This window comes from Lacerta agilis, chromosome 7 (genome assembly GCF_009819535.1).
Source record: "Lacerta agilis isolate rLacAgi1 chromosome 7, rLacAgi1.pri, whole genome shotgun sequence".
NCBI lineage: Eukaryota > Metazoa > Chordata > Lepidosauria > Squamata > Lacertidae > Lacerta > Lacerta agilis.
The window spans coordinates 85,617,648-85,641,622 of record NC_046318.1 but is presented as its reverse complement, the minus strand read 5'-3'; the positions used below and the strand labels follow the sequence as shown (position 1 = coordinate 85,641,622).

General features: G+C 53.8%; 1 protein-coding gene across 2 annotated transcripts in view; it reads left to right on the top strand.

The window, feature by feature from the left end:
- HSF1 (heat shock transcription factor 1) overlaps positions 1-22,637 on the top strand; it is a 38,433-nt gene extending 15,796 nt beyond the window's left edge. The window contains exons 5-14 of one of the 2 annotated variants that reach the window (XM_033156029.1): positions 11,200-11,275; positions 11,926-11,987; positions 13,415-13,511; positions 13,614-13,750; positions 15,956-16,216; positions 18,576-18,662; positions 20,244-20,349; positions 20,473-20,532; positions 21,235-21,304; positions 21,708-22,637. In XM_033156029.1, coding sequence (XP_033011920.1) covers positions 11,200-11,275; positions 11,926-11,987; positions 13,415-13,511; positions 13,614-13,750; positions 15,956-16,216; positions 18,576-18,662; positions 20,244-20,349; positions 20,473-20,532; positions 21,235-21,304; positions 21,708-21,910 — 1,159 coding nt within the window. In that variant the 3' untranslated portion in view covers positions 21,911-22,637. The remainder of the gene's footprint in view (positions 1-11,199; positions 11,276-11,925; positions 11,988-13,414; positions 13,512-13,613; positions 13,751-15,955; positions 16,217-18,575; positions 18,663-20,243; positions 20,350-20,472; positions 20,533-21,234; positions 21,305-21,707) is intronic. The other variant, XM_033156030.1, reaches the window with a different exon arrangement.
- The last annotated feature ends 1,338 nt before the right edge of the window (positions 22,638-23,975 follow it).

The following is a 23,975-nucleotide window of genomic DNA, read 5'->3' as shown; positions in this document are numbered from 1 at the left end:
TGTAGACCAGGGGTGATTCAGCTCCACAGTGATTTTGTTCCTGCTCCCCCAAGACTCTGCCAATTTTGACAATAACTGCAAAAAAGGAAAACAATACTTCAAAGTAGACTCAGTGCTGGGTTTGGCAACTCGCCTCCTCCCCTCATCATCAGTTTGATGCTGTGATGAGTGGGCAAGGGAAGAGGGGAGTGTGTTGCCAAACCCCTTCTCATCTGTGGAGGAGGGACAGTGTGTGTGTGTGTGTGTGTGTGCCTGTGTGTTTCTGCCCGCCTGTGTCTTGTGTGTATATAGACAAGGAAATGGCTGACTTAAGAGATCCAAAAGCTGAGGGGGTGATTTGTGCTGTCTGTAGAGGGCACATAGCCCACTTGCTCAAGCATAAGCTCTGAAGTTCTTGAGGAGCCAGTAGTGTGAAGGTTTGTTAGCTGCGCTTCGTCTTGGGCCTCCCCTCTGGCCAATCCAGGGTCATGCTGCTTGGAGCAAACTCTCACGGGCCTCAAACAGACAGGCCTTCCCAGGGCAGCTTTCTGGGCTGGTTCTTCTTGGCTTCTGCAGGCAGTGCAGAACTACTGGCTGCTGCTGTGGCCTGTGCAGGCCAAGCAAATTGCCCGGAGCACCTTGTTCTCACTGGGCGAAATCACAGTGCCCTAGAAGAAGGGAGGGATAAGGACAATACCTACAGTGGCCTTCTTGAGTTTGGTGGTCCTGAACTTGAAGGGTCTAAAGACAAGTTCCACATAGGAAGATTGGCCCTCTTTTACGTTAAAGCAGGCACCCCCAAACTTGGCCCTCCAGATGTTTTGGGACTACAACTCCCATCATCCCTAGCTAACAGGACCAGTGATCAGGGATGATGGGAATTGTAGTCCCAAAACTTCTGGAGGGTCAAGTTTGGGGATGCTTGCATTAAAGTATTGTAACACCTTCAACGTACATGGCACCTTCAGGAGTACAAAACAGAAGACTGGTCCCTCATTAGCCCCCCTCCCTCCTAAAACAGACCACTCAGTCTTTGGTTGGGAGGTAAGGGAGAGGCTGGCCTACTGTGGGATGGATGTGAGCAAGTCCACCTCCACATAGCTGGCCTTCATTTTGATTGGGAAAGAGCTTAGGAGCTGCATCCGACCAGTGGGCCCTCGGGGGGGGGGGGGACACCACAAGCAGGACATGAGCATAAGAGCGCGTTGATGTTTCTCAACAAGTGGCATTTAAAGTGCTGGATGTAAAAAAAAAAAGGGGGGGAGGAGAGATCTGAAGGAATAAAGTGTTTGTAGTGAAAGGTTGGATGGGTAAATGCAAGAGGCCATTTTGGCCCAAGGGGGCTTTTAGAGCCCTGGCTTCAAATCCTGCCCTGACTGCGAAAGGGAATGTTTTCATTGTCTGCCTCCAATGCACGCTTGTAAAGGCTGGTGGGCCTGCACCTTGTGGTGCATGGTGCTGTATAGGAGACGTTAATGTTTAATAACTAGCCGGTCCCTCCAAAGCCAGAACAACACTTAGGGGGCTGCTGTGGGGAAGGCAGGTGGGCTTTGGGGGCTCAAGCTTGGCAGCGCTTTGCTTTGGAAAATCTCCCTCTCGGCCTTCGAGAGCGTCAGCTTCCGCTGGCCTCTCTTTCCCCTTCCTATGTTTTCATTTGTTTTCAATCCCTAACCACCTCCTAAAAATGGAATCTGCAAGCCAGAAGCTTCCTTTCAGGGATTTTTTTAAAAGTTTGGAGCGGTTGTGGTTTTGAACCTGATAGCTGCCTTTTAAAAGCTGCTGTTGGCTCTTTTATCACAAGACGTGTCGCTCCTGAGCTTAATGTCTCCTAGGTGAGCCTAGCAAACGCTTCCTGGGGACTTGGGAAGCCAGACTCGTGTCAAATGCAGGAGTAATGGCGGCCTTCGGCCTGGTTCCAGATCCCACATCCCCCTGGGCTGTGGCTGAGGGGCGGTGAGGAAAATGGCACCAGGTGTGGCTCTGTTTTGGTCCTCATTGCAGCGGTGGGGCAGCACCTGACACTCTGCAGTACTGCATTGGGGTGGGGCACTTCTGGTGACTCTCAAGATGCTGCTGGACTCCAACTCCCAGCATCCTCCCTGACAGTTGGCCAGGCTGACCGGGACCAGTGGGGGGGGGGGGTTGGAGCCAATCAGCATTTAGAGGGCGGCCATCCCTGTGCTATGGACATTAACCCATTTATTCTGGCAGTAATAAAGTAAGTGGGAAGTAAATCCACATATCACTGCGATTATGTAACATGTTTATGGCCTGCCTGGAAATGGTTAGTTAGTGTGTGACTGTTTTGCTTGTTGGCTTGATTTAAATGGTATCATTTATGTTATTGTAACCAGCCCTGGGGTCTCCTGCTGAGGGGTGGGATGACAACAACAACAACAACAACAACATTCCAGTATAGGAGTCAGGGTGGATTTGATTTAAATCAAATCAATTTAAATCACTAGTCAGTAAGACTTGATTTAAATAATTTTTTTACAGAAAGACTCATTCTTGCTGGTATAATCTTAATATTTACAACCAGATGGTTTCATTTTGGAATAATAAATTTTCAGAGAAGTTTTTACAGTTATATCAAAAATTACTGATTTGGTTATACTATTAGAAATACATAGATAATTATGAAATTATTGTGAGGTTTAATAAGTTAACTGTGAATTTATTTTATTTTATTTTTAATTGTAAGGTTCACGTGATGGTGCTTACGAGTAACGAAGCAGGAACCCAAACAGTCTTTTGGCAGTTTTATTCTGCAAACTATTTACAGTGCAGAGCTACAAAAAGCATGTCTGTCTCAGGCGCTGGCAGAATCTGGGAATGGCCCCTTCCGGCCCCTTCCCCAGCATAAAAGCTTCAGCACCCCAAAATTCCTCCTACCCTCCTTGCGATTCACCCCTCTGCGCAATTGGGGCACCAGAAATTGCCTGCTTCCCTCCTGACCAGCAGGACAAGGTGAGGTCCTGGGGCTCTCAGCAGCATCCCCAAGCCCTCCCCTCTCCCGGCTAGCCCCTTGCCCTTCCTCCCCACTGGAGGTGTGGCTGCTCTTTGCGCTGGAAGAGGTGCTGTTGCTCAAAAGGCGTTGGGGCTCGGATCCGCCGTTCGACCCTCCGTTCGCCTCTGCGGGCCAGGTGGCAGTTCCCTGACATTAATCATTGGTTTCTATCCACCCTGATAAGAGTATTTTGGGGGGATAACAAAAGAGAGGGTGCAGATCATCTTAAATATGATAGCTTTGATAAGTTTGCCACAAAGGTGGCGAGGTTGGGGAAGGTGAAATAAGCCGGTCCTGCTGCACACACACACACACACCTCTCTCTCTCTCCCCCTCCCTCTCCTGGGTGGGCCTGGTCTCTGAATCCTCGCAGGCCTTTCTTTCCAAGCAGGAAAGTGAGGCAGGAGGGCTCTGGTTGGTCTTGCCTTTGCCTGCTGGGAGCTGCAGTGTCTCCGTGAGCCTAATTCTAAACAGATTTCTCGGAGCGGGAGCCAACCGGGGTGACTGCACCTGTGTTTATCGGGGCCTTCCCCCAGCCGCCTTTGGGGGCTCCGTTTAGCTTGGCTCGGCATGTCGAAGCCCTGCCGCGGGGACGCCGCAAGTACTTCCTCCTGGCCAGACTGCGTTTACAAGGCCCTGCCGTTTTTACAAGGCCCCCGTCGCCCACAGAATGAGGAGGTTTAAAATTTCTCTTGGTAAAAATAAATCCGAGCAGACACCCTTATCTGGCCTTCTGCCGCCACCATCCTCTTCTTCCCTGTAACGGAATTAGTTTCCCTGATGCGGCACCTCTCCTCCTCCTCCTCCTCCCGCTAAATCATACCAAATAATAATTCTGACCTGTGTTGCTCTCTTTATGGTTCCAAAAGCAACAATATATATTATCCTTCTGACACTCACCAGAGGGGATATTTTTTGCGCTGGAACATTTGCAGAAAAGATTGTGTCTGTCAGTAACGGGCTGCAGAAAAGCTGAGCTCGTGCCTAATGGAGCCAGCGAAGGAATGGCCAAGCTGGAGCCGCCAGCGGCCTCGGAAATGCCTCATTAGAGGAAGCTGCCGGCCTGCAGGGACCCGGGGCCCGAAAGCAGCCTTGGCTAGCGGTGGACAAGCGGGAAAGGGAAAAAGTTCTAGGCTGGGAGCGGTGGCGTGAGGGTTCTCTGCTTCTCCCGACTCTCCTTCTGCACGCAGCTTGTGTCCTGGTGGTTGGTTGAAGCCAGTGCTTCCCAGGCGTTTCCAGGCCCCTGCCCTCTCCGCGCAATCAACTCATCCCCAGTGCCCCCTCCTGTATAAAAAGCATTATTCAGATTAGCGGTTTGCACAGCCCACTAAGGAAGATAATGGCACAATAACATTCAAAACGGTAACAATGAATTGCACATTTATTCCAAATCCAATTAACACTGTGTAATTACATTAATTCAATTAACTTGATCCAGTGATACCAGCTTTTCAAAGTCTGATAGCCATTTCCCCACTTCTGCCCCCACACCTCTTAAGCACCTCCCTGAGTACTCACCCCCAGAGGGCGCTACCACCCACTTTGGGAACCACTGGTTTAAGTGGGGGGTAGAAGGGAATCTCGTGGGAAATCCCCCCCCCCCCCGGTGTGTGCATGCGCATGCACTTCTCAGTGGGTCGGATCAAGTTTCCAGCTGCCAATTTCACCACTTTTCAAGACAAGTCTTTTGAAAAGGAGGCTTGGCTCAGCCCTTGCCAGCACCAGCAGCCAGCCTCTTGAGTTGCACGGTTCTCTCCTTTAAGCCTCCCCCCCCCCCAGGGCAAGGAAGGAGGCTTCCCTGCCGGCACTCTGCAGTGTTGAGAGGAGGACCCCGTCACATAGGGGGAGCCAATACCCTGCCCATGCAGCTGGCTGAGGTTTGGGAATGAGCCGTCACTTGCAAGGCCTGGACAAGGGGAAGAAGAATCGCTGTAAATCTCAGGGAAGGGAAATAAATGTCTTGCTTCCGTTAAGGAGGTGCAGGAGACTGGAGCACTGGCTCGGAGGAGGCTACCTGGCCTCTTCCTTTCCAGCTGTCTCCTATTAATAAGGCTTAATCCTTAAGAAAACCAGAGTGATGGCAAGGTGGCCTCCTGCCTCTCCGGCAGTGACCCGGGCCCCCTTGTGCACAAAGAGTCAGAGTTTGTGTGGCTCCAGCCTGGCCTAGCCAAGGAAGGTGGCTGGTCAGTTTTCTTTCTCCCTCTGCCCCCTGGCCCATGTTTCCAGGTTCAGCCTTGCCTTGTCCCAGGTGTGTTGTCAACAGCTCCAATTAGCTGGAACATCTGAGGGTGCATATTGAAGGCAGATGAAGCTTTCTGAATGTTGGAAGATTCGGGGCAGATAAAGTCATTCTTCGTGCAGCGCAAACTGTGGAACTCCTTCCCCCAGGAGTCATTGGTGGCCCCCAACCCGGATGGCTTTAAAAGAGGATTAGGCAAATTCATGAAGGAGAGGGTTGTTGAAGGCATGACGGCTCTTCTTTGCCACCAGGGTCAGAGGCAGCAGTCCTTTAAATCTCAGTTGCTGGAAACTGCAGGTGGACTTTCCACGGGGGCATCTGGTTGACCACTGTGAGAGCAGGTTACTGGACTAGTTGGGCCACTGGCCTGATCCAGCAGGTTCTTCTCGTGTTCTTTCTAGTCCAGCTCTAGCCCTCTCCTTCCTCCTGGTGGGCTTCAGGTGTCTTCAGCCATGACCGGTGTTCTTGAACCCCAGATGTTGGGCCGCAACTCTCAGCAGCCCCAGGAGTGATGGGAGCGGTGGGGTGACTCCACAGCCTGTCTGAAGGGCTGTTCTCTCCCCTGCACCCACACACATAGTGCGCACGGCCCTCTCCGCCTTGCTGACTTTAACGACTCCAGTCTTCTGGCTGATCCTGCCTGAGGCAGAGACGCTGCTGGGCCAGGCTTTTATGACCTCTACATTAGACGGTTGTAATGTGGTGTGTTACTGCCTCTCTGTGCAAGATGCTGCATGGATTCCAGCTGTTCTGGCGAGTTGCACCGCAGCCCCTGCTTGTCACGGGGGACTTTGCTGGCCCGCAGTCAACCGTCAGCTTCGTCTCAGAATTGCTTTGATGGGCTCCGAGCAAGACACTCGTTGTGAACTCTCTCGCTCTGCGTCTGTCTTTTTTCCTTCTCCTTTCTTCCTCCTTGCGCACAGCTGCGCTTTGGGCTTAGTCACTGCTTGAGATCATCTGAAGCTGGTTTTACTGGCCACGGTGTTCTGTGAGGTTAAGGACTGCTGGAGTCGTAGTTTATGGCGGGCTCAGATGTGTGAGCTGCTGCCAGCTGCGGCCTGAGGCCGTGCCAGGAAAACCTGTGCTTCTGCCTGCAGGCTTGCTGGTTTGCGTGCCGAGGCACCTTGTCCTGCGCCTAGAGTGGCCTCTCAACAGGGGAGGGCAGGGAAAAGTACTGGGAGGAGGTGCTTCGTCTCTTCAGAGACATGGGTGCAATCAGGGGGGGCTACTCCTGTCAAGGGGTTGCTTTCATCATCTTGGGCCAGTGGCACCTGGCCACAGTTATATATGAAGTGTCAAGGCCCACCTTTAAAACCCCATGCAGTTTAGCAGCACCATGTGACCCACAGCGCCCCAATCTGAGGTGAGGCAGGTGACGACTACTGAGACAGTTTTGCCGTGGTGGCCCCCTTATTGTGGCATTCCCTCCCTGTATGGACCTGCCAACCTTCTTGTCATTTTGGCACCAAAGACATTTTAATTCTCCCAGACCCTTTAGTGTGTGGTGTGTGTGTGTGTGTGTGTGTGTGTGTGTTTAATACCTTGTTTTGTATAGCCTGTCAGATTTTTGAAAAACAGAAAAAACTGCCGCCCTTGCGGTGTGCGGTCTGGGATTTTTGTTTCCCTACTGTGGACAGGCAGGCTTTGACCCTGTGCAGCCATTGCCCAGTTCTGTTTGATTCTGGGGAAGGGAGTAGCTTTGCGTCCTGCAAAGTGAAGAGGCAGCAGGCTCAATCCAGCAACAAGCCCACCCCTCAAACAAGATGGCTGCGTCTCCCTCCTTTCTTGGCTGCTTCTACTTGGGCACCTGCTGTCATTGCCCTTGCCGGGGTTTGGGTTTTTTTTTTTTGTTTTTTTTTTTGCCAGCAGCCATGTGATGAAGTTGCTGTCTGGCTTCCTCCAAGCCTTTGAGAAGGCCTGTCTGCAGGTGCTGTGCTGCAGGCCCCTCTCGGCTCTTTCTGAGTCGTACCATCCGTCCTGGCTCCCTTTGATGTTTGAACATTGCACAGTGCAAGGGAGAAGGCAGGGGGCTCAGCAGTGCCGTGCCGGGACCCTCAATTGATGGCCTCATCTCCCAGCGCTGTAATGACCAAATGGGAGGGGGCTCCTCTCAGAATCCTGTTAAAATAGTTCCCCTGAGGATTTTAATTCTCAACTGCAGGCGCAAACCACCCACTGCACCCCTGGCTCTCCCACCACATGGTACGCCTCTCGTCGTAATGACTTGTGAGGGTCTTTAACACCCCAGGCCTGAGGCAGGTCCCAAAGTGCCCTGGAACAAGGGCCTTTCATTTAAAGACTCTGGCCAAGGGAATGTGTAGATGGAGAAGCTCCTCTCCTTTTTTGGAAGGAGTGAGGTGAACTATAATACTATAATAATAATAATAATAATAATTAATAATAATAATAATAATAATAATAATAATATAATATAATATAATATCATCTTATTTATACCCCGCCCACTCTGCAAAGGAGTTGGTGCAGTTGCCTGTTGGTGGTTGCCTGTTCAGTTCCTAATAAGCAGGTGCCTTCTGGTTTAACTTTTAAATGTCTTCTGAAAACTCCTATTCCCCCAGGCCTATGCAGGCAATTAAGAATACATTTCCCTGCAATGGTTTATTGATGTCTTTTTTTTTACATGTTTTTACTGCATGGTTTTATACATTTTTGTTGCAAATTGCTTTGATTTTTTTAATGAAATAGCGTTCTATAAATATCTTTATTAACAAAAAGTGTTTTCCAACCCTGCAGAGAATAATTCCTGAGACCAAAAACATCCACCTTTCATCCCTTATGCAGGGGACCCCTTTGGATACCCCACCTTAGGACAATGAGTGACCAGCAAGCGCCTTTCTTTCTTTTAATTTTTAAAAGCAACTTTATTCATTTTAATTTCATACAAGACATAAGAAGAATAAAAACCATACAAACATTCAATCACAAAAAATTCTCTCATCTTTTTACTCCCTCCCCACTCCCCCTCACCTATGTATGATCTCCCTAATTCTTCCTTTACTTTCCTATCTTTCACTGTGTTATTTATTCCAATACTGCTATTCTATTTTGTTTATTTCATCTTGCTTACCCCCACCCATTTCAATCCATATTTATCAAAATGTCAGATCCTGAGCAATCCAATATCATATAATTCTTCACTCCTTGCCATTCTTTTATTGCTTCTTGATTTGAACGGCCTCTTATAGTTGCTGTTAATTTTGCCAATTCTACCAGCTCACACATTTTACTTCTCCCCCAGCAGACGCCTTTCTTTAGCACATCCCCAGAGCTTCCTGTGAGCAGAAAATGGGTCTTCTGCACTCAGGAAATACCAGGGCAAAGTAGGGGGTGCCTGTGGGAAGGAAATGCTGATGAGAGTGTTGGGTGCAACTGAGGCTGTGGAAGGAGTCGGCTGTCGCTTGCCGCCTTGAGCAGAGGAACTTTGTGTGCATTTGTGAGCACTTTTCCTAGGGTGGATCCAGGAGAGCCCAGGGGGCTGTCCGTCCTCTGCAGGAAGATCTGGAACCCATGTGATGCAGAGTTTTGGCCCAGCTTGGCCATGACGCTCACCAGGTGACCCTGAGCTGGCTCCCAAATCCCCATGTGAGCCATATATAAGGGATAGGGTGCCGTGTCACACACACACACACACACACACACACACCGTGTGCCTCCTGTCATCAGCAGAGCAAAGGGACATTCTTCTGACTCCTCTAGCGGCCTCATAGTTTTTAGGAGAGCACGCAGAGGGGTGGTGGTCTCCAGAAGGCCTGCAAAGAGTTAACAGCCCTTTTTTTTTTGAGTGGGAGGAGGGAAACTCAAAAGACTTTCCTTCGCACACTGTTTTATAGAGCAATTAAATGGCGGTGAAGAGTTTATATGGGCAGGCTTCAAAGGTTTCATTTCAGGGGTTATGAAAAGATCTTAGGGGTGTTTTATTTATCCAATTTTGTACCAGAATGACATAAACTCTTACCCTCTGCCCACCTGCCTCTCTTAAAACTCCCCCTCCCCGCCCCCAGGCTCCCAGGCCTGCCTTTCCACATCCTCCTCCCAAGCAGTTTGTGAAGTGCGGATGGCCTTGAGAGGAGGCAGGTGGGGCTCAACATCTGACCCAGGATCTGACTGCCCTGATCCTGAGAGGCCTTCAAGCACAGCTTGCGGAGAGGGGGCTTTTTAGTGGCAAATGAACCTTGGTGGTCTGTGCCTTTGATGAGAACATCCCATGGCTGCACCTACAGATTCCTCCATTGCAGGGGGTTGGACTGGATGACCCTGAAGGTCCCTTCCAACTCTACAATTCTATCCAAAGTCCTGGGGATAAGTCACAATAAATTTACGCTAGGTTTGAGAGTTTCTGAGCCCTCTTGTTCCTGAAGATCCTCAGGAGACGTCCTGCTTCCAGTTCTGCCTTGCTAATGCATGAAATAGGGAAGGTGTGAAATGGGGTCTTCCCAGTTTGGGGTACTCCTCCCTAAGAAAACCTGCCAGTAATTATGGTCAGGGTTTTCTGAAGACACTGCTAGGACATCACTACTGGGCCAGACCCAGGGTCCTCTAGCTCAGCATCCGGGTTCCACCAGCGGCCACCCAGGTGTGCCTGGGGAACCCATGAAACTGCCGCCTCCCCCACCCCAGCCGCCTGCTGATCATGGCTGCCCTGCTACTGAAGGGAGAGGCTCCTTTAGCTGTGGTGGTGAGTAGCTGCCCATCGACCTGCCTCCCTCAAATTTGTTTCACTTGGTGGACCACCCACTCGCGTGCCTATATGAAAAGCTTCCCCATGGAGAGAGTGCTGGGTGCCTGCGCATTTCTGCTGCTTTTTATTGCTTGCCTGCATTCTGCGTCGTTAATTGGTTTTGCAAATTTTGTGATGCTTGCTTTTACACGGCTAGCTGCTGCAAGTTGCTTTGATGTTAAAAGTCTGAAGGCAAATGAAGGGCAGTATAGGAATTTAATTAAATAATAATAACAATAACAATAACAACAACAACAATAGCAACAATTTTAAAAGTAAATGAAGCTTCCAGTATGTCTAGCCCAGGATAAAAATGGGCATGTATATTTTTCAAATATAAATAGTGGAAGTATATAAAAATAAACACTATTTTCCATCTTTCTGTAGCTTTTGTTTCATTTTGAAAAATAAACTTTTAATTTACAGTTGTTTATTGTTTGTAATTTGAATTGGATATTTATGGGGGCACCGTATTTTAAGTGCTTAGGGCCCTGTGAGATGTTCATTCAGCCCTGCAGGCTTCCTCAGGCAGGCAGGAAAGCTGCCACTCCCAAACTGATTGGAGCTGGGGGGACACAGATTTCTCAGCATTTCCTAGGAGGTGGCTTCCGTCAGCTTCTCGAAACGAATCGGTCACTGTGCCTTTTCTGTCTTCAGCTGCAGTCCTGAGCCATCCCCCTTTCAGTCCCCAGTCTGAGGCCACTGGCTGGAGGAGTGAGGCTCTGAGCCATCCTGCCCAGCCTCTTCAAAAAGCCTTCCAGAAGGAGGTGCTTCCACATCCCATCTGGCATTGGGCACCAGCATGAAGCAGCCCCCCCCCCAACTCTTTGCTTGAATTTTGTGGCAGGAGGCCAACTCTTTAGTGCAGAATTCAAACAAAAAGCCTGGGTCGTTTAAATGCCCAAATTCAGAATGAAAAGGAGAAAGTAGAGACGGGGAGGCTGCTGCAGTCATGACTCTCACAGACCTGATCAGAGAGCTGTTGGCTGCCAGTCCTCCCACGACTTGGGGCCTGCCTGGTTCCTGGCAGGGTCTCTGCACCTACTATGCTCCTTTGAGGGAGTTCTGCGAGGGTTTCCACTATTGCCATGCTGGGGCTGTGCTGCAGACAACCAGGCTGGACAACCACATGTTTTAGTTTAAACTTCTGCAAGGCGCTTCTTCATCTTCCTGCTGTGGCTGCTTGCGGGGTCTCTCTGCCCAGGCTAATTTGGCTGCCTTCTTCCTTTTCAGTGAGAATGAGGCGCTGTGGCGGGAGGTGGCCAGTTTGCGGCAGAAGCACGCCCAGCAGCAGAAGGTGGTGAACAAGGTAAGCCCCGCCTTCACTTCTCAGCAAAGGGCAGCTTCCTCCCTGCCCTGTGCACCACACAGTCAGCTGGAGGCCTGGGGCTGCTGACCTGCAGGGGGCTTAGTCAGTGCCCCCCCCCCCGAGCCTTGAGGGTTCAGGGCCATTGTCTCTTAAGGACAGGAAGCAAGACCTCTTGCAGCCAGCTTCCCACTGCCTTGGCATGATTCTAGTTTGGAAGTTTTATATCACCAGTCAGGAGAGCCTCGCAGAATGTAGGGGGATTCCCCCCTTCCACCTGTTTTAGGCACATGCACAGATATCCCTCCCCCCGTTTGTGTACCGTTCTAAAACCAACAATAGCAATTTCCCCTGTGTGCATGAGCAGTGCCAGTTCCACATCTGGAAGCACTCATGGACGATGAGACTACAGAGCATGTACAGATTGGCTTCTATTTGCCCCTGAGAGAAACCCCACATATCTGACTCTGGGAGTGAGGTCTTGAGTCCAGCCTGCTGGTGGTCAGCTGTGCATGTGCTGGGGGAGGGGTCTCAGAGATCTGAGCAGGGTGGTCCTTTCCAGAGTGCCTTTGGATCTCAGTCCAGCGGGATTCCCCCTCCTCCAGCTAGAAGTGTACATCACGTTTGGTGACATTTCGATTTCTCTCCCACAGCTTATCCAGTTCTTGATCTCGCTGGTGCAGTCCAACCGTATCCTTGGAGTGAAGAGGAAGATGTAAGTGGGCCTCATCCAGAGGCCATGCTTTGATTCTCCTCTTGGCTGGGAGGATCTCCCAGGGTGACTCTCAAGGACCATCCGTGGCGTTTAAGCACAAGCCCAGCCTCTCACTGAGACATTTGCACCTGTCTCTGGAATACTTCAGACTTGCCCTTGAGAAGCACCTCTGGGAGGAATTCCTGCCTGCACCCTTTCTGCAGGAATCCTTTGGGTGTGGCTATCTGCTCATTCCCCCCTAAACACTCCTCCTCCCCACTCCAGATCCATTGATTATGTTTCTGCTGTGCTTTGAGTCTCCTTTTTGTAGCTTTATGAGCTGTGATTCCTATATGGCAGGGGGTTGGACTAGATGACCCTTGGCGTCCCTTACAATTCTATAATTCTGTGATTCTTAATTTTCTTCCTCTGCATAAGGCTGAGAAGCACCTACATGCTGCTTGTGAGGTGGGGGGTGTCTTTTAAACCAAACACACACCAAGGGATATGGCTATAGTCATACCTCCGGTTGCGAAAGTGATCCGTGTGGGAGGGATCTCCCACAACCTGCAGCGTTCGTAGCCTGAAGCGCCGCATCTGCGCATGCGCGTGATGCGATTCAGCGCTTCTGCTTGAGCGCCGAAACCCGGAAGTAACCTGTTCTGGTACTTCCAGGTTTGGCGCGATCCGCAACCCGAAAAAGCACAACCTGTATTGTTCGTAAACTGAGATATGACTGTATATGATTTTGCAAGAGGGCAGCTGTCTTTGCTCCAGCAGGAAATCAGGAGATACCTTAAGGCTACAGATGGGCTCAGATGCTCCTTTGCAAGAAGGCAGTCCTGGAGTGGAGCACATGCAAGCAGCTTCGGTGGACTAGTCCCCCACTTCTGGGTCCAAAGAGATGGGAGGAACCCCCAATGCCAGCTCAGTCCCCTGTGGGCTGCACACCTGCCCTGGTCCCCGTCAGCCAGAGTAGCAACACAGCCTGCAAACCCAAACCCGTTTCAGGGCTCCTGCTTCCAGAAAGCATCCTGCAGTGTCTGAGCTGACCCTAGAGCAGGCATAGGCAAACTGGACCTTCCAGATATTTTTGGACTACAACTCTCATCATCCTTAGCTAACAGGACCAGTGGTCAGGGGTGATGGGAATTGTAGTCTCAAAACATCTGGAGGGCCGAGTGTGCCTGTGCCTGCTCTAGGGTCAGCTCAGGCACTGCAGGATGCTTTCCGGAAGCAGGAGCCCTGAAACGGGTTTGGGTTTACAGGCTGTGTTGGTACTCTGGCTGACGGGGACTGAGTTTGCCTATGAAACTGCCTGTCAGGAGCGATCTCTTCAGAAGTTCTGTAAGCAGGATGGTGCCCTCTGCAGTCTGATAGCCCCTTTGGTGCATTCCTGCCGCCTCTGCTCTCTGTGCCTCACGGCTCTCTCTGGCTTTCCCTTCCAGCCCCTTGATGTTGAACGACAGCAGTTCGGCCCACTCCATGCCCAAGTACAGTCGCCAATACTCTTTGGAGCACGTCCACAGCCAGCCCCCGTACTCCGTAAGTATTTGGCTTGGGCAGAGGGAAGCTGGGCTCGGGGGCAGCCCCATGGAGGCAATCAAGGCTCCTAGGGCCTCATGGCAATATCTGTCCTCCTCGCAGGCCTCCCCCCCGGCATACAGTGGTGCGAACCTGTACTCCCCGGACCCCTCCACCAACTCTGGCCCCATCATCTCTGACGTCACAGAACTGGCCCAGTCCAGCCCCTCTGCCTCTCCCAGCAACAGCCTTGATGGAAGGTATGCAGCAGCCCGGCTTTGCTTGGTTCCCTGTGTGGGCGCCCAGATGGGCCTGGAGGGCACAGTCACGTCTGGTTGCAGGGGGAGGGGACGCCCAAGGCACAGAAATGGGGAAGCTGCCTGGGGGAGTGTGGAACACAACTGCCTACTGCACAGGCCCCAAGGCTCTCTCCCAGCCAAGGAGACTCCTGGCCTTTGGCAGATGTGGCCGGCAACTTTTCCCTCTGTGTCCAGGATGGCTAAAAAGTCAAGATTCTCAGCAAATTTCTAAACCAAAGTGAAGGGGTGTGGCATAGAAATCACCTGAGGGAGCATCTCCGCCCCCATTGTTCAGCCTGGACACTGAGGTCCAGCACCAAGGGCCTTCTGGCGGTTCCCTCGCTATGAGAAGCCAGGTTACAGGGAACCAGGCAGAGGGCCTTCTCAGTAGTGGCACCCGCCCTGTGGAACGCCCTCCCACCAGATGTCAAAGAGAAAAACAACTACCTGACATTTAGAAGACATCTGAAGGCAGCCCTGTTTAGGGAAGCTTTTAATATCTGATGAATTATTGTATTTTAATATTGTGTTGGAAGCTGCCCAGAGTGGCTGGGGAGGCCCAGCCAGATGGGCGGGGTATAAATAATAAATTATTATTATTATTATTATTATTATTATTATTATTATTGCCAATCAAGTTTCAGAGGCGGTAATCTCAGGGTTGTTCTTCCCATAGAAGATCTGCTCAGGCCAGGCCTTGCAGGGTGTTCATTTACACACCCTTTGCAGTGCTTAGTTATTCTGGGTCACTTTGTGCTTCTGTGGAAGCCTGAATTCTGCCGTCCAAAGAGGGAGGGAGAGAGAAGCTCCTCCTGCTTTTCGTTCACAAGAGGCTTTGCCCAGGAGTCCCCCTTCTTCCCAAGTGTGGTTGATTTCCCTTCTGCTCCCTTTGACCTGTGACTCACCCAAGGCTGGTGGACTGAGCTGAGACCCAGGATGCCTGGCTGTGTAAAGGGACCCAAAGAGTGCCAGCAGCATTTTCTGTTGGTGCTTGGAATGCCAGCCTGAGATTGGCAGCAGATGCACGAGCTTTCTTGCTGTGTAGCTTTGCATATGGGCAGAGCTGCCTTCGCCTAATTGAGGGCACTCCCTTTGGAGGTTCTACCCTGAGGCCACTGCTGCCCCACTGCAGTCACTAGTTCACCATCCCCGCACGCAGAGCCTGAGCTCCTGGAGGGGGGACATCAAGGGCGTTTTTCTCAGAGCCCTGTGCCCAGAAGCCCTTTGTCTTGTGCTGCTGAGCCATGAAGGGTCTGCTTGGCAAAGCCTTCTCTGCGCACAGGGACCCGTATCTCCCGGCCCTTGGAAGTGGAGGGGACCCTCTTGTTGCTCTGCCCCAGACAGTTCCCAAGGCGAGCCGAGTTGTGAGCCGGACGCTGCTGGCACTGGGGCAGAATCACTTGCCGCAGCGGCAGCCCCCGTCTCTTGCCCTGAGTGTGCCTCTCCGCCAAGAACCTTCACTTCGAAATGGGAACCAGATGCTTGCCTAAGTGGGTCATCACAGCTTTGTTCTTTTATACCTGGCGACAATTCCAGTGGGGCTAATTGAACTTCCCACATAAAGCCGTTTCGGGGAGTTTGGGTACTGGAGGGAATTTCCATCTGCCGGAGAAACTATGTTCAAACCCCCCCCCCCTTCCCATCCTCATCTCTCTTTTAAAAATCCCCACTGCTGAGAAGTCACGGGTGGAGGAGGGGGTGGCAGAGCTTAGACTGATTCATTTCCCAAACCTCGGAAGAGACGAGCAGATCCAAAGGGCGGAAGCTTCCTGGGGATGTCTGAGAGTCCTGTGTGAAAGGCTCTAGAGCAACATTTCCCAAAGTGGGCTGTGGCGTCCCCTGGCAAGGAGCAAGGGGGCTCTGGGGCTGTAAATCACTTTGGAAAGCTGGTGGCACTGGATCAAGGTCATCAGTTTTGTTGAATTAATGAATTAAGTTTACTGTATTATTAATCTTCTGTAATGGATTGAGCAAACTGCTATTCTGAATACTTTTTACAGGGTAGGGCAGGGGGCACTGGGGATGAGTTAATGGAACCAGGGGGGGGGCAGAAAAGGTTGGCACCCACTGCTGTAGAGAGCAAATGGTGGCAGCTGCTGACCATGTAGGAATACCACTATCTGCCCAGGGCTCACGTCTTACTTTCTTCCCATCCTTCTGTCTTAGGAGTAGTCCCGTGATCCACATCAAAGAGGAGCCCCCCAGCCCCTCTCGCAGCCCTCTGATTGAAGAAACCAGCCCCCTCAGCACTCCCGCCGTTGAGTCCCCCCTCTCTCCCTCCGCCTTCATCGACTCCATCTTGCAGGATGAGAAGCCCAGGGGTGTCGTGGCCACAGCCCCTCTTGCCGACAGTGGTGGCGGCAGCAGCACAGCGCCTGCACAGGCCCAGCCCCCCGAAAAGTGCCTCAGCGTCGCCTGCCTGGACAAGTAAGTGTGGGGTGCGCAGGGAGCACCTGACTGCCGCCCGAGGGTTATGGGCTGGATCCAGTGGGTCCCTAACCCTGTCCTGCTTTCATCACCGCCATCCTTATCCTCCTCCCCACGCATCCTCTTTTCCAACCTGCTTCTTTGTCTGGGGGGAGGGGGTGGTTTTATTGGCTGCATTTATATCCCACCCTCCCCCCAGGAGCTCAAGGTGGTGTACCAGGTTCTCCTCCTCATTTTACCCCCACAAGGAGGTAGTGACTGGCCCAAGCTTCATGACCAAGTGGCGATGTGAACCTGGTCTCTCAAGTCCTGGTCCAGCACTGCCTCTCACCAATGTGGCTGTAGCCCGTTCTTCAGGCACAGGGGCACCGGGTTGGCCACTGTGAGAACAGGGTGCTGGGCTGGATGGGCCACTGGGCTCATTTAGCAGCCAGGCTCTTCTCATGCTCTTGCACCAGTCCTGACAGAGGCAGTGAGTCTGCAGCTGGACTGAAGCCATTCGATCTGAAGCTGGAGGCTGTGGGGCTGGGGGCTCCTCTGTGGAAGAAAGCTAACTTGCCAGGGAGAAGACCACTAGGCTAGTCTGCCCCCCCCCCGGCCTGCAAGTCTTCTATGTGTGAGGGCGGATGAGGTTCTTCCATAGAGTCATAGAACAGTAGAGTTGGAAGGGGACCCCAAGGGTTATCTGGTGCAGGAATCCTTCCCCCACTTGTCCCTGGGTGGGCTCGAACCACCAACCTTCAGGCGTACTGTTTCATTTTGGCCTCTTAAGCCCTCCGCTGCTGCCTGAAGTAGCATGGCCGAGGCTCAGGGGGAGCCGGGCTTCTGCATGTCTCCATTTTTCCCGAGAAGAGGAAAGGCCAGGATTCCCCTCCAGCCCAGGGATCCTGAGATCTGTTTGCAGTGCCAGGAGAGCCAGGCGTGGATGTCTTGACCCTCCAGGTCTTGGAGCAGACTACCTTAAGGCTGGTTTTAAACTTCTAACCAGCCCATCCCAACAGCTTAGCCACAAGAGCCAGCGGGTGGTCAGTGAGGGAAGCCAGGAACATCTGGTTCCCAGGAGAACAAGAGGCAGCAGCCCCTTCCCTTCCTCTCTCTCTATCCAGTCTGGCTGTGGACTCCTGGCCTCCCTCATCGCCTGCTAGAGTGGTGGCGCTGTCAGCCACCAAAATTCAGGAGGGGGTTCCCTGGGCCAGATAAGAGGGTGGTCCTGCAGCACTGGCAGAGGCTTATGGGTCCTAGCAGAGGATGCCCGATTCTCAGTGGCATATTTGGAGACAGGTGTGGGCTGTTTCTCCTCTGCAAGGGTTGGGTGTGGGCCTTGCCAGCCCACTGGACCACTCATGGGTGCTTCATAGTGCTGGCTGCTCATGCCTCTGTGCCCCTCCCACAGTTGGAACTGGATTTCAGCTCCGGACGAAGCATCCTGGCTTCCCAGGCCCATGGCCCTCGTTGCTCTGTGCTCTGGGCATTCTTCAGTCCCCTGTGTGTGAGGAAGCGGGAACTCCTAGGTGCTGCTTGGCAGAGATCTGGGGATGCGGGTCAGTAGCCCATGCCACATGACAAGCATGTCCACACTCAGATTGCACACTTTCAGTGGAGGCCTGCCAAGGAACCTGGAGACCTGGAACTGAAGGGAGAGGTGATCTGTCGGGGGGAGGGGGGGGGAGGAGGCTCCTGCTTTTGCTCCCCAGGAACAAGGAGAAGATGGTGGATCACAGAAGTGCTGAGAGGGCTGCTGCTTGCCTGTTGCTGGAACCGCAGGAGGGTAGAGGGCTGCTCTTGCACTCGGGTCCTGCTTGCGAGCTTCCCATTGGGACACCTGGTTGGCCACTAGATGCTGGACTAGATGGGCTCTTGGCCTGATCCAGCAGAGTTCTTCTGAGGTTCTTACCACCAGGGGGCAGAGAACATGCACTTCCTGTCTTGGAAAAGTTGGTAGGTGGATGCAAAACAAGCAGGTTGAGGCCAGGGAGTTGCAAGTACCTGATTCCCCTGGTGGAATGTGGAGGTTTTGGCCCTCAGTCCCTGAGAGAAGCGCAGTTTGGATCAGGCCCCTGCCCCAAGGAACAGGAATCTGTTGCCCCAGGAATGCGGTTGCTGGTTCCCTTGTGCAGGCAGCATCACACCTTCCCTTCTCTCCCTGCCTGCCCCGATGTGGGATCCCTCAGGTCAACTGCTCTTTGCTCTCTTCCCCAGAGTTGAGTCACACCAAGGGCCTCCCTCTTGCTCTTCCTGGAGGGGGTCGGCAGCCTGCCCTTCCTTGCCTTTTGAAAGTAACCTCCGTTTCCTCCCTGAAGGTGCCGAACTCCCTGGGGCTCCTGAATCCGAGTGTTCCTCTTCTCTTTGTATCTTTCAGTTTGGCTCGCTCTCCGCAGATGTCCGAAGTCACCTGCCTTTTCCCCAGCCCTTCCTCTGCCTCACTGCACTACAGACCACAGCAAGGGTTAGCATTTACATTGCTTGCTGCCCCCCAGGCACTGCGGCCACCAGGGAGTGCTGGGGGGAGGTGTCCCTGCCGCCAGGCCACCCGGCCCTGCTTCCACATTGTGCTGGGAAAGGTCATTTACTTTGGGGATCGGATGCCACACTTGGTTCAAACCAGAGTTGAACCCACAACTTAGAAAACCACCCTTTTGAAACGCCCGTCCCTTGTGGCTCAGGGTGGGGGTGGGGGATGGGGAAAGGTAAACCCTGAAGCACCTGCGTACGCTCAAGTAATCCCTCCCAATATGGGGCACCCCATTGAGGGACACCGTATCTCCATGGTGGAGCGTCAGAAGATCCCAGGTCCAATCCCTGCTGCAGGGCCGGCCCACCCATGGGGCAAGGCAAGGCGACAGTCTCAGGCGGCAGGATCCACAGATCCTGCCCCTAAGAACTGCACCCCCTGCTAGTGCTGCAATGGCAGCAACAGCCGCAGCGCGCTCTGTGCCCCTGCCCCTAGAGCGGCCTCTTGGCGAACAGGAGGTGCTGCCGGTCTCCTCCCACCCTGCTCTTGATGTAGCTCTTCATTTGCCCCTTCTTCCTTGGCGGGGTTCTTTGTGGTTTGCCTCAGGTGAACTCCAAATGGCAGGCAGCAGGTTTCCTGGCTTTTTAAACATGTACAGAACTGGCCTCCTGCCTGAACTGTCAAGTCTGCTTCAGGCGATTCGCCTTCGGACTGAGCAGCCACAACTCCTGGTGGAGAGTTTGCCCCAAATGCACTTCCCCAGTTCCCCGTTTCTCTTGGAATGGCTCTGCCCTTCCCAGTCCCCATCTTTGGTCCACGTCTATAATCTGATTGGGCAACTCTGGGGCGGCCCCCACCTGCCGCTCCATAGGAGGGGCTTGGGCCCAGCCCTTGCGTGCCCATTGGCTCTTCACCAGCACCAGGTTTAGGCTGCTTCTGCTGCTTGCGGAGGGCGCTGGCCTCTGAGAGCCCTGAGTCTAAGCAGTGAAGCTTCCCCTGCTGATCTGTAAATTGAATCAAGACAGGCTTGCAGAACCCGGAAGGGTTACACACTGGTAGCCGTAGCCACTGGGTCTGTTGGGGGGGGGTGATGGCAGGCCTGTGCAACGGCTATTCCTAAGGCTCTGGGCAAGGAGGCTTCTGAGAGGCAGCCGGGCTCTAAGCCAGTGGTCTGCTTCCCCACTTCTGACCATTGAAGGCATTTCCTCCTCGACCAAAGAGCAAGCTGGAGCCCTTGGTGGGTGATGGGAGCGCAAGGCTGCTGTCCTCAAGGGGGCCAGGAAGATGGGGGTGGAGGTGCTCTAGGCCCAGGAGGACCCCTAGGGACCATGAGGAGAGCCCTGCTGGATGAAACCCAAAGAAGCCCTCCTCACCTTGTGGCCAACCAGGTGCCTCTTGTGGGGAAGCCCCTCGAGCAGGAGTTGAACTCTGTAGCAGCCCTTTCCTTCTTCCTGCTGTTCCTCAGCAACTGGCAGTTCAGGGACACGTGCCTCTGGTCCTGGAGGAAGCAGGTCGTCAGCCCTGGCCATCAGCCGTGGCCCTCGCTGCCACCTCTCTCTTCTCTTGTGTCCCCAGGAACGAGCTGAACGAGCACTTGGACACCATCGACTCCAGCTTGGATAACCTTCAGACCATGCTGAGCACCCACGGCTTCAGCGTGGACACCAGCGCCTTGCTGGACGTGAGTCTTCCGCTCGGGAGTCCCTGCGCCTAGCGGGAGGGGCAGCTGGGGGGTGTGTGTGTGGGTTGTGCCTCACTCTGCTAACGTTAATGTCCGCTTTCCCTCCCTGTCTGTCGTCAACAGCTCTTCAGTCCTTCAGCGACAGATTTGAACTTGCCGGATCTGGACAGCAGCTTGGCCAGCGTGAGTTTGCTCAGGGACCTCCCCCTTTCCTCATTTGTAGGCCAGCCCCATATGGCGAGCCTGAAAGTGCTCTCCACCCGCCCTGCTCAGAGGCCGCCTCCTCGGAGAACCCCACAGGGTGATGTCATCCCATCAGCACCTCCTCTCAGGCACTGCTAATGAGGTGCTGAGCGGGCCTTTCTCAGCGCAGCCTTCTGATCAGCCCTGCCATCAGCTGACCAGACTCCCCAGAGTTGCTCGCAGGATGTGATGATGGGAAGATGATGCCGAGTCTGAGGCTGCCTCCCTCCCAACACATCCCTCTAAAGCCCTTTCCTCTGTTTATTCACCGCCACCCACCAAGGCACAGCCTGGAGGCAGGGCCGTTTTGAGCATCACGAAAGGCTGCAGAAGAGTGGTCCAGGTCTGATCCTGGAGGGGGCAGTTCCCCAGGAAGCTCTCCTGCACCAGCCCCATTGAAGTGAACAGGAGCTCTTAGGCAAGAGCTCTTCTACAGCTCTTGTTTATTTCAGTGGTGCCTGTGCAGGAGAACTTCCTGCTGGATTGTGCCCTGGAGTCAGGGAGGTGGTAGACCCACGTAGTGCCAGCCAGCTAGGGGCTCTCCTGTGTGGGGCTGGTGGGGGGGGGGGAGGCTGGGGCTTGACTCCTTGCTCTCTGGGCCTCGCAGGCTTTGGCTCAGCAGTGCCTCTTCTCCCTTTGCAGATCCAAGACCTCCTCTCCTGCCAGGAGCAGCAGAAGCCGGCAGAGGCGGAAGACTCTGCAGCAGACACAGGTGGGCATCAGGGCTGCTCCTTTCCTCTCCCTGCCCCCCCCCCACCCGCTGATTCTCTGCATCAACCTTTTCCCCAAGGCCAGGCAGGAGCGTGGACATCCTCACAGCTGAACAAGCCATACTGGCCCACACAAGGGGAAACTGAGGCACGCCCCGGGGGGAGGGGGTTCTGTTGCCTGTTTGACCCGCCTCTTCTCCATCCAAGTCACGCTGCCACAGTGGGGGAGTCTGCCTTGGAGTTTCCAACCGAGAAAGGGCCCTCCTTCCCACAGCCTCAGAATCCTAGAATGGTAGGGTTGGGAGGGTCCCAAGGGTCATCTAGCCCAACCCCCTGCAGTGCAGTCCTCCTACCTGCAGCCTTGCCCCCACCCCCTTTCTGATGGTGTCTCTGCCCTTCCCGTAGGCAAGCAGCTGGTCCACTACACAGCGCAGCCCCTCTTCCTGGTTGACTCAAGCTCCATGGACATGGCCAACACAGAAATGCCCATCTTCTTTGAGCTGGACGAAGGACCCTGCTTCATGGAGGACGAGTACATGGAGGACCCCACCATCGCCCTCCTCTCGGGCGCGGAGACTCCCAAGCCCAAGGACCCCTCTGTCTCCTAAGGCCGGGCCCTGGGCCAGTGTGGAAGGAAGGCCGGACTCCAGGAAGGGCCGACTGGCCAGCCGCCCCCTTGCTTTGCTCCAGTGACGTTGCGGACGAGGCCCCTGCTCTCCCCTTTGGCTCTCTGGCCAGGCTGCGAGGGTGTGTTTGTGTCTGTGCTTCGGGTGCCCACCCCTCCGGGTGGCGGCTCTGGGTGGGCACCGTGGCTTGGGGGGGCGGGGTGGTGCCCGTTGGCGGAAGACGTGTGTGTGTTCCTTGGCTGCTGCCAGGCGCCCTAGGCCTGGACGCTGAGCGCCGACCCCTTGCCCTGCCTTCTAGGCGGAGAGGAAGGAGAGCAAGCGAGTGAGGAGGGGGTCGCCCCCACTGGGGAGGGGAAGGAGAAAAGGAGACGGAGAATTCCCCCTCCCGTCAGGATAGACTTGTTGGCATTTCGAGAGAAAGGAGAGTGCCTCTCGCACCCGGGGCTCAAGGGCTGGGTCCCTTTGTCGCGTCTGCTGTTGCGTGTGTCCCTGAACGTTACAGGGCGGGAGGAGGCTGCCCCACCCCATGCCCCCCTCCCCCATGGGGCTTGTTTCCCTTGGCTTAGCAGTAAAGAATTTGTACATTTGCATTTTGATTGTTACTAGAAGAAAATTGTATTTTGGATTTTTACATGAGAGAAGAAGCCCCCTCCTCCCCCTCAGCCTTTCTCTCTCCTGCTATATAAATACCTATATATACATATTCAAATATATCTATATCTATATCTATACGTGAAGTGGCCCATCACTCTCTAGGCGCCGCACACTTTTATTTCCAAAACAGACAAGGCGCTCTCACCGTGGGGCCCATCCTGCCAGCCATTACTGGGAAGCGGATCCCAGTTGCTGCCCAAGGAATATTCCTCCCACCCACACTGGAAGCGGAAGAGTGGGGAGAAGGGGCCCGTCCACCTTCCCAGAGACTACGGGTCCTTTTCTGCCCCAGAGCAGGGTGCCCGTGGTGTCTGTCTTCAGCGCCCCCACCCAGTGGCCTTTTGTCTGCCAGGTTCACCCCTTCATCAGCTGGAAGCTTCCTGCTCTGCTCTCAGGTCTCTAAAGTGGTCCAGAGCCTTCCAGCTGGCCAGCGAGCAAATCCTGCCAAGCTCCATTTAGCAGCTGGAACCAGCTGAGGGGGGGGGGGAGAGCAGAGCGCTGAATTTGCGGATCAGGATCAGTGAACTGTGGCCTGCCTTGCCCAAGCAGCGGGGGGGGGGGGATCCTGCAGAGAAGCCAGTGGGTTGCCTCCCGCCCACCCCAGGCGAGACTCTTGGTTGCAGGGAAATGAGCCAGTTGCATCCTTTGAAAGAAAACCAAGGCAGGGGCCTCTTCCTGCTGATGCTTCTCAGCCTCTCTGTGTCCAGAGGAGGTGGAGGCTTTGGGCCCTCTAAGCAGGGAGCAGAAGGGCCTTGCGAACTGGCCGCCTCCTTACAAAAACCGAGGCGGGCGGGGGGGGGGGCTGTGAGGCTCTGGCCAGGCCTGGGGCGTTCGTCAGCCCAGTACGATTGCCCCACAGCTCACTGGGCTTGCAGAGGGGCCCTTGTGGGGTGCCAGGGACCTCGGCCTTCAGCTCTGGAGCTTTTCATGCTTTTCCGACTGGACCTCCCCCCTTATAATGGTCTCCATGTAGCAATCCCCGTTTTCTCATTTGGCAAAGGAGGCTCAGAGGCCGCTGGTCCAAGACCTTTTGGGGAATGCGTCAGCGGAGGGGGTGGCATGTGGGCATGTGACAGCGAGGGCGAGTCAGGGGAACACACCCAGAGTCATAGAAAGGGCTCCTGGTCAAGAGGGGCTGTGTGGGTTAGTGAGAAGAGCCGGCAACAGACAGCTAGCCGTATCATTGGCTGCAAGTCTCCAGGTCAGTCACAAATTCGGCACGCTGAACTCTGACAACTCCTGCCCTGCCACATTTAACTGGGCAAAAATATGCCAAGCTTGCCCTGACATGACCTTTTGGGGTGGGAGGTGGTTTTGGTCAGCCTTGTCAAGCATGTAGAATAATGGAATTGTAGAGTTGAAAAGGGATCCCCCCCCCCGGTCATCCCAATGC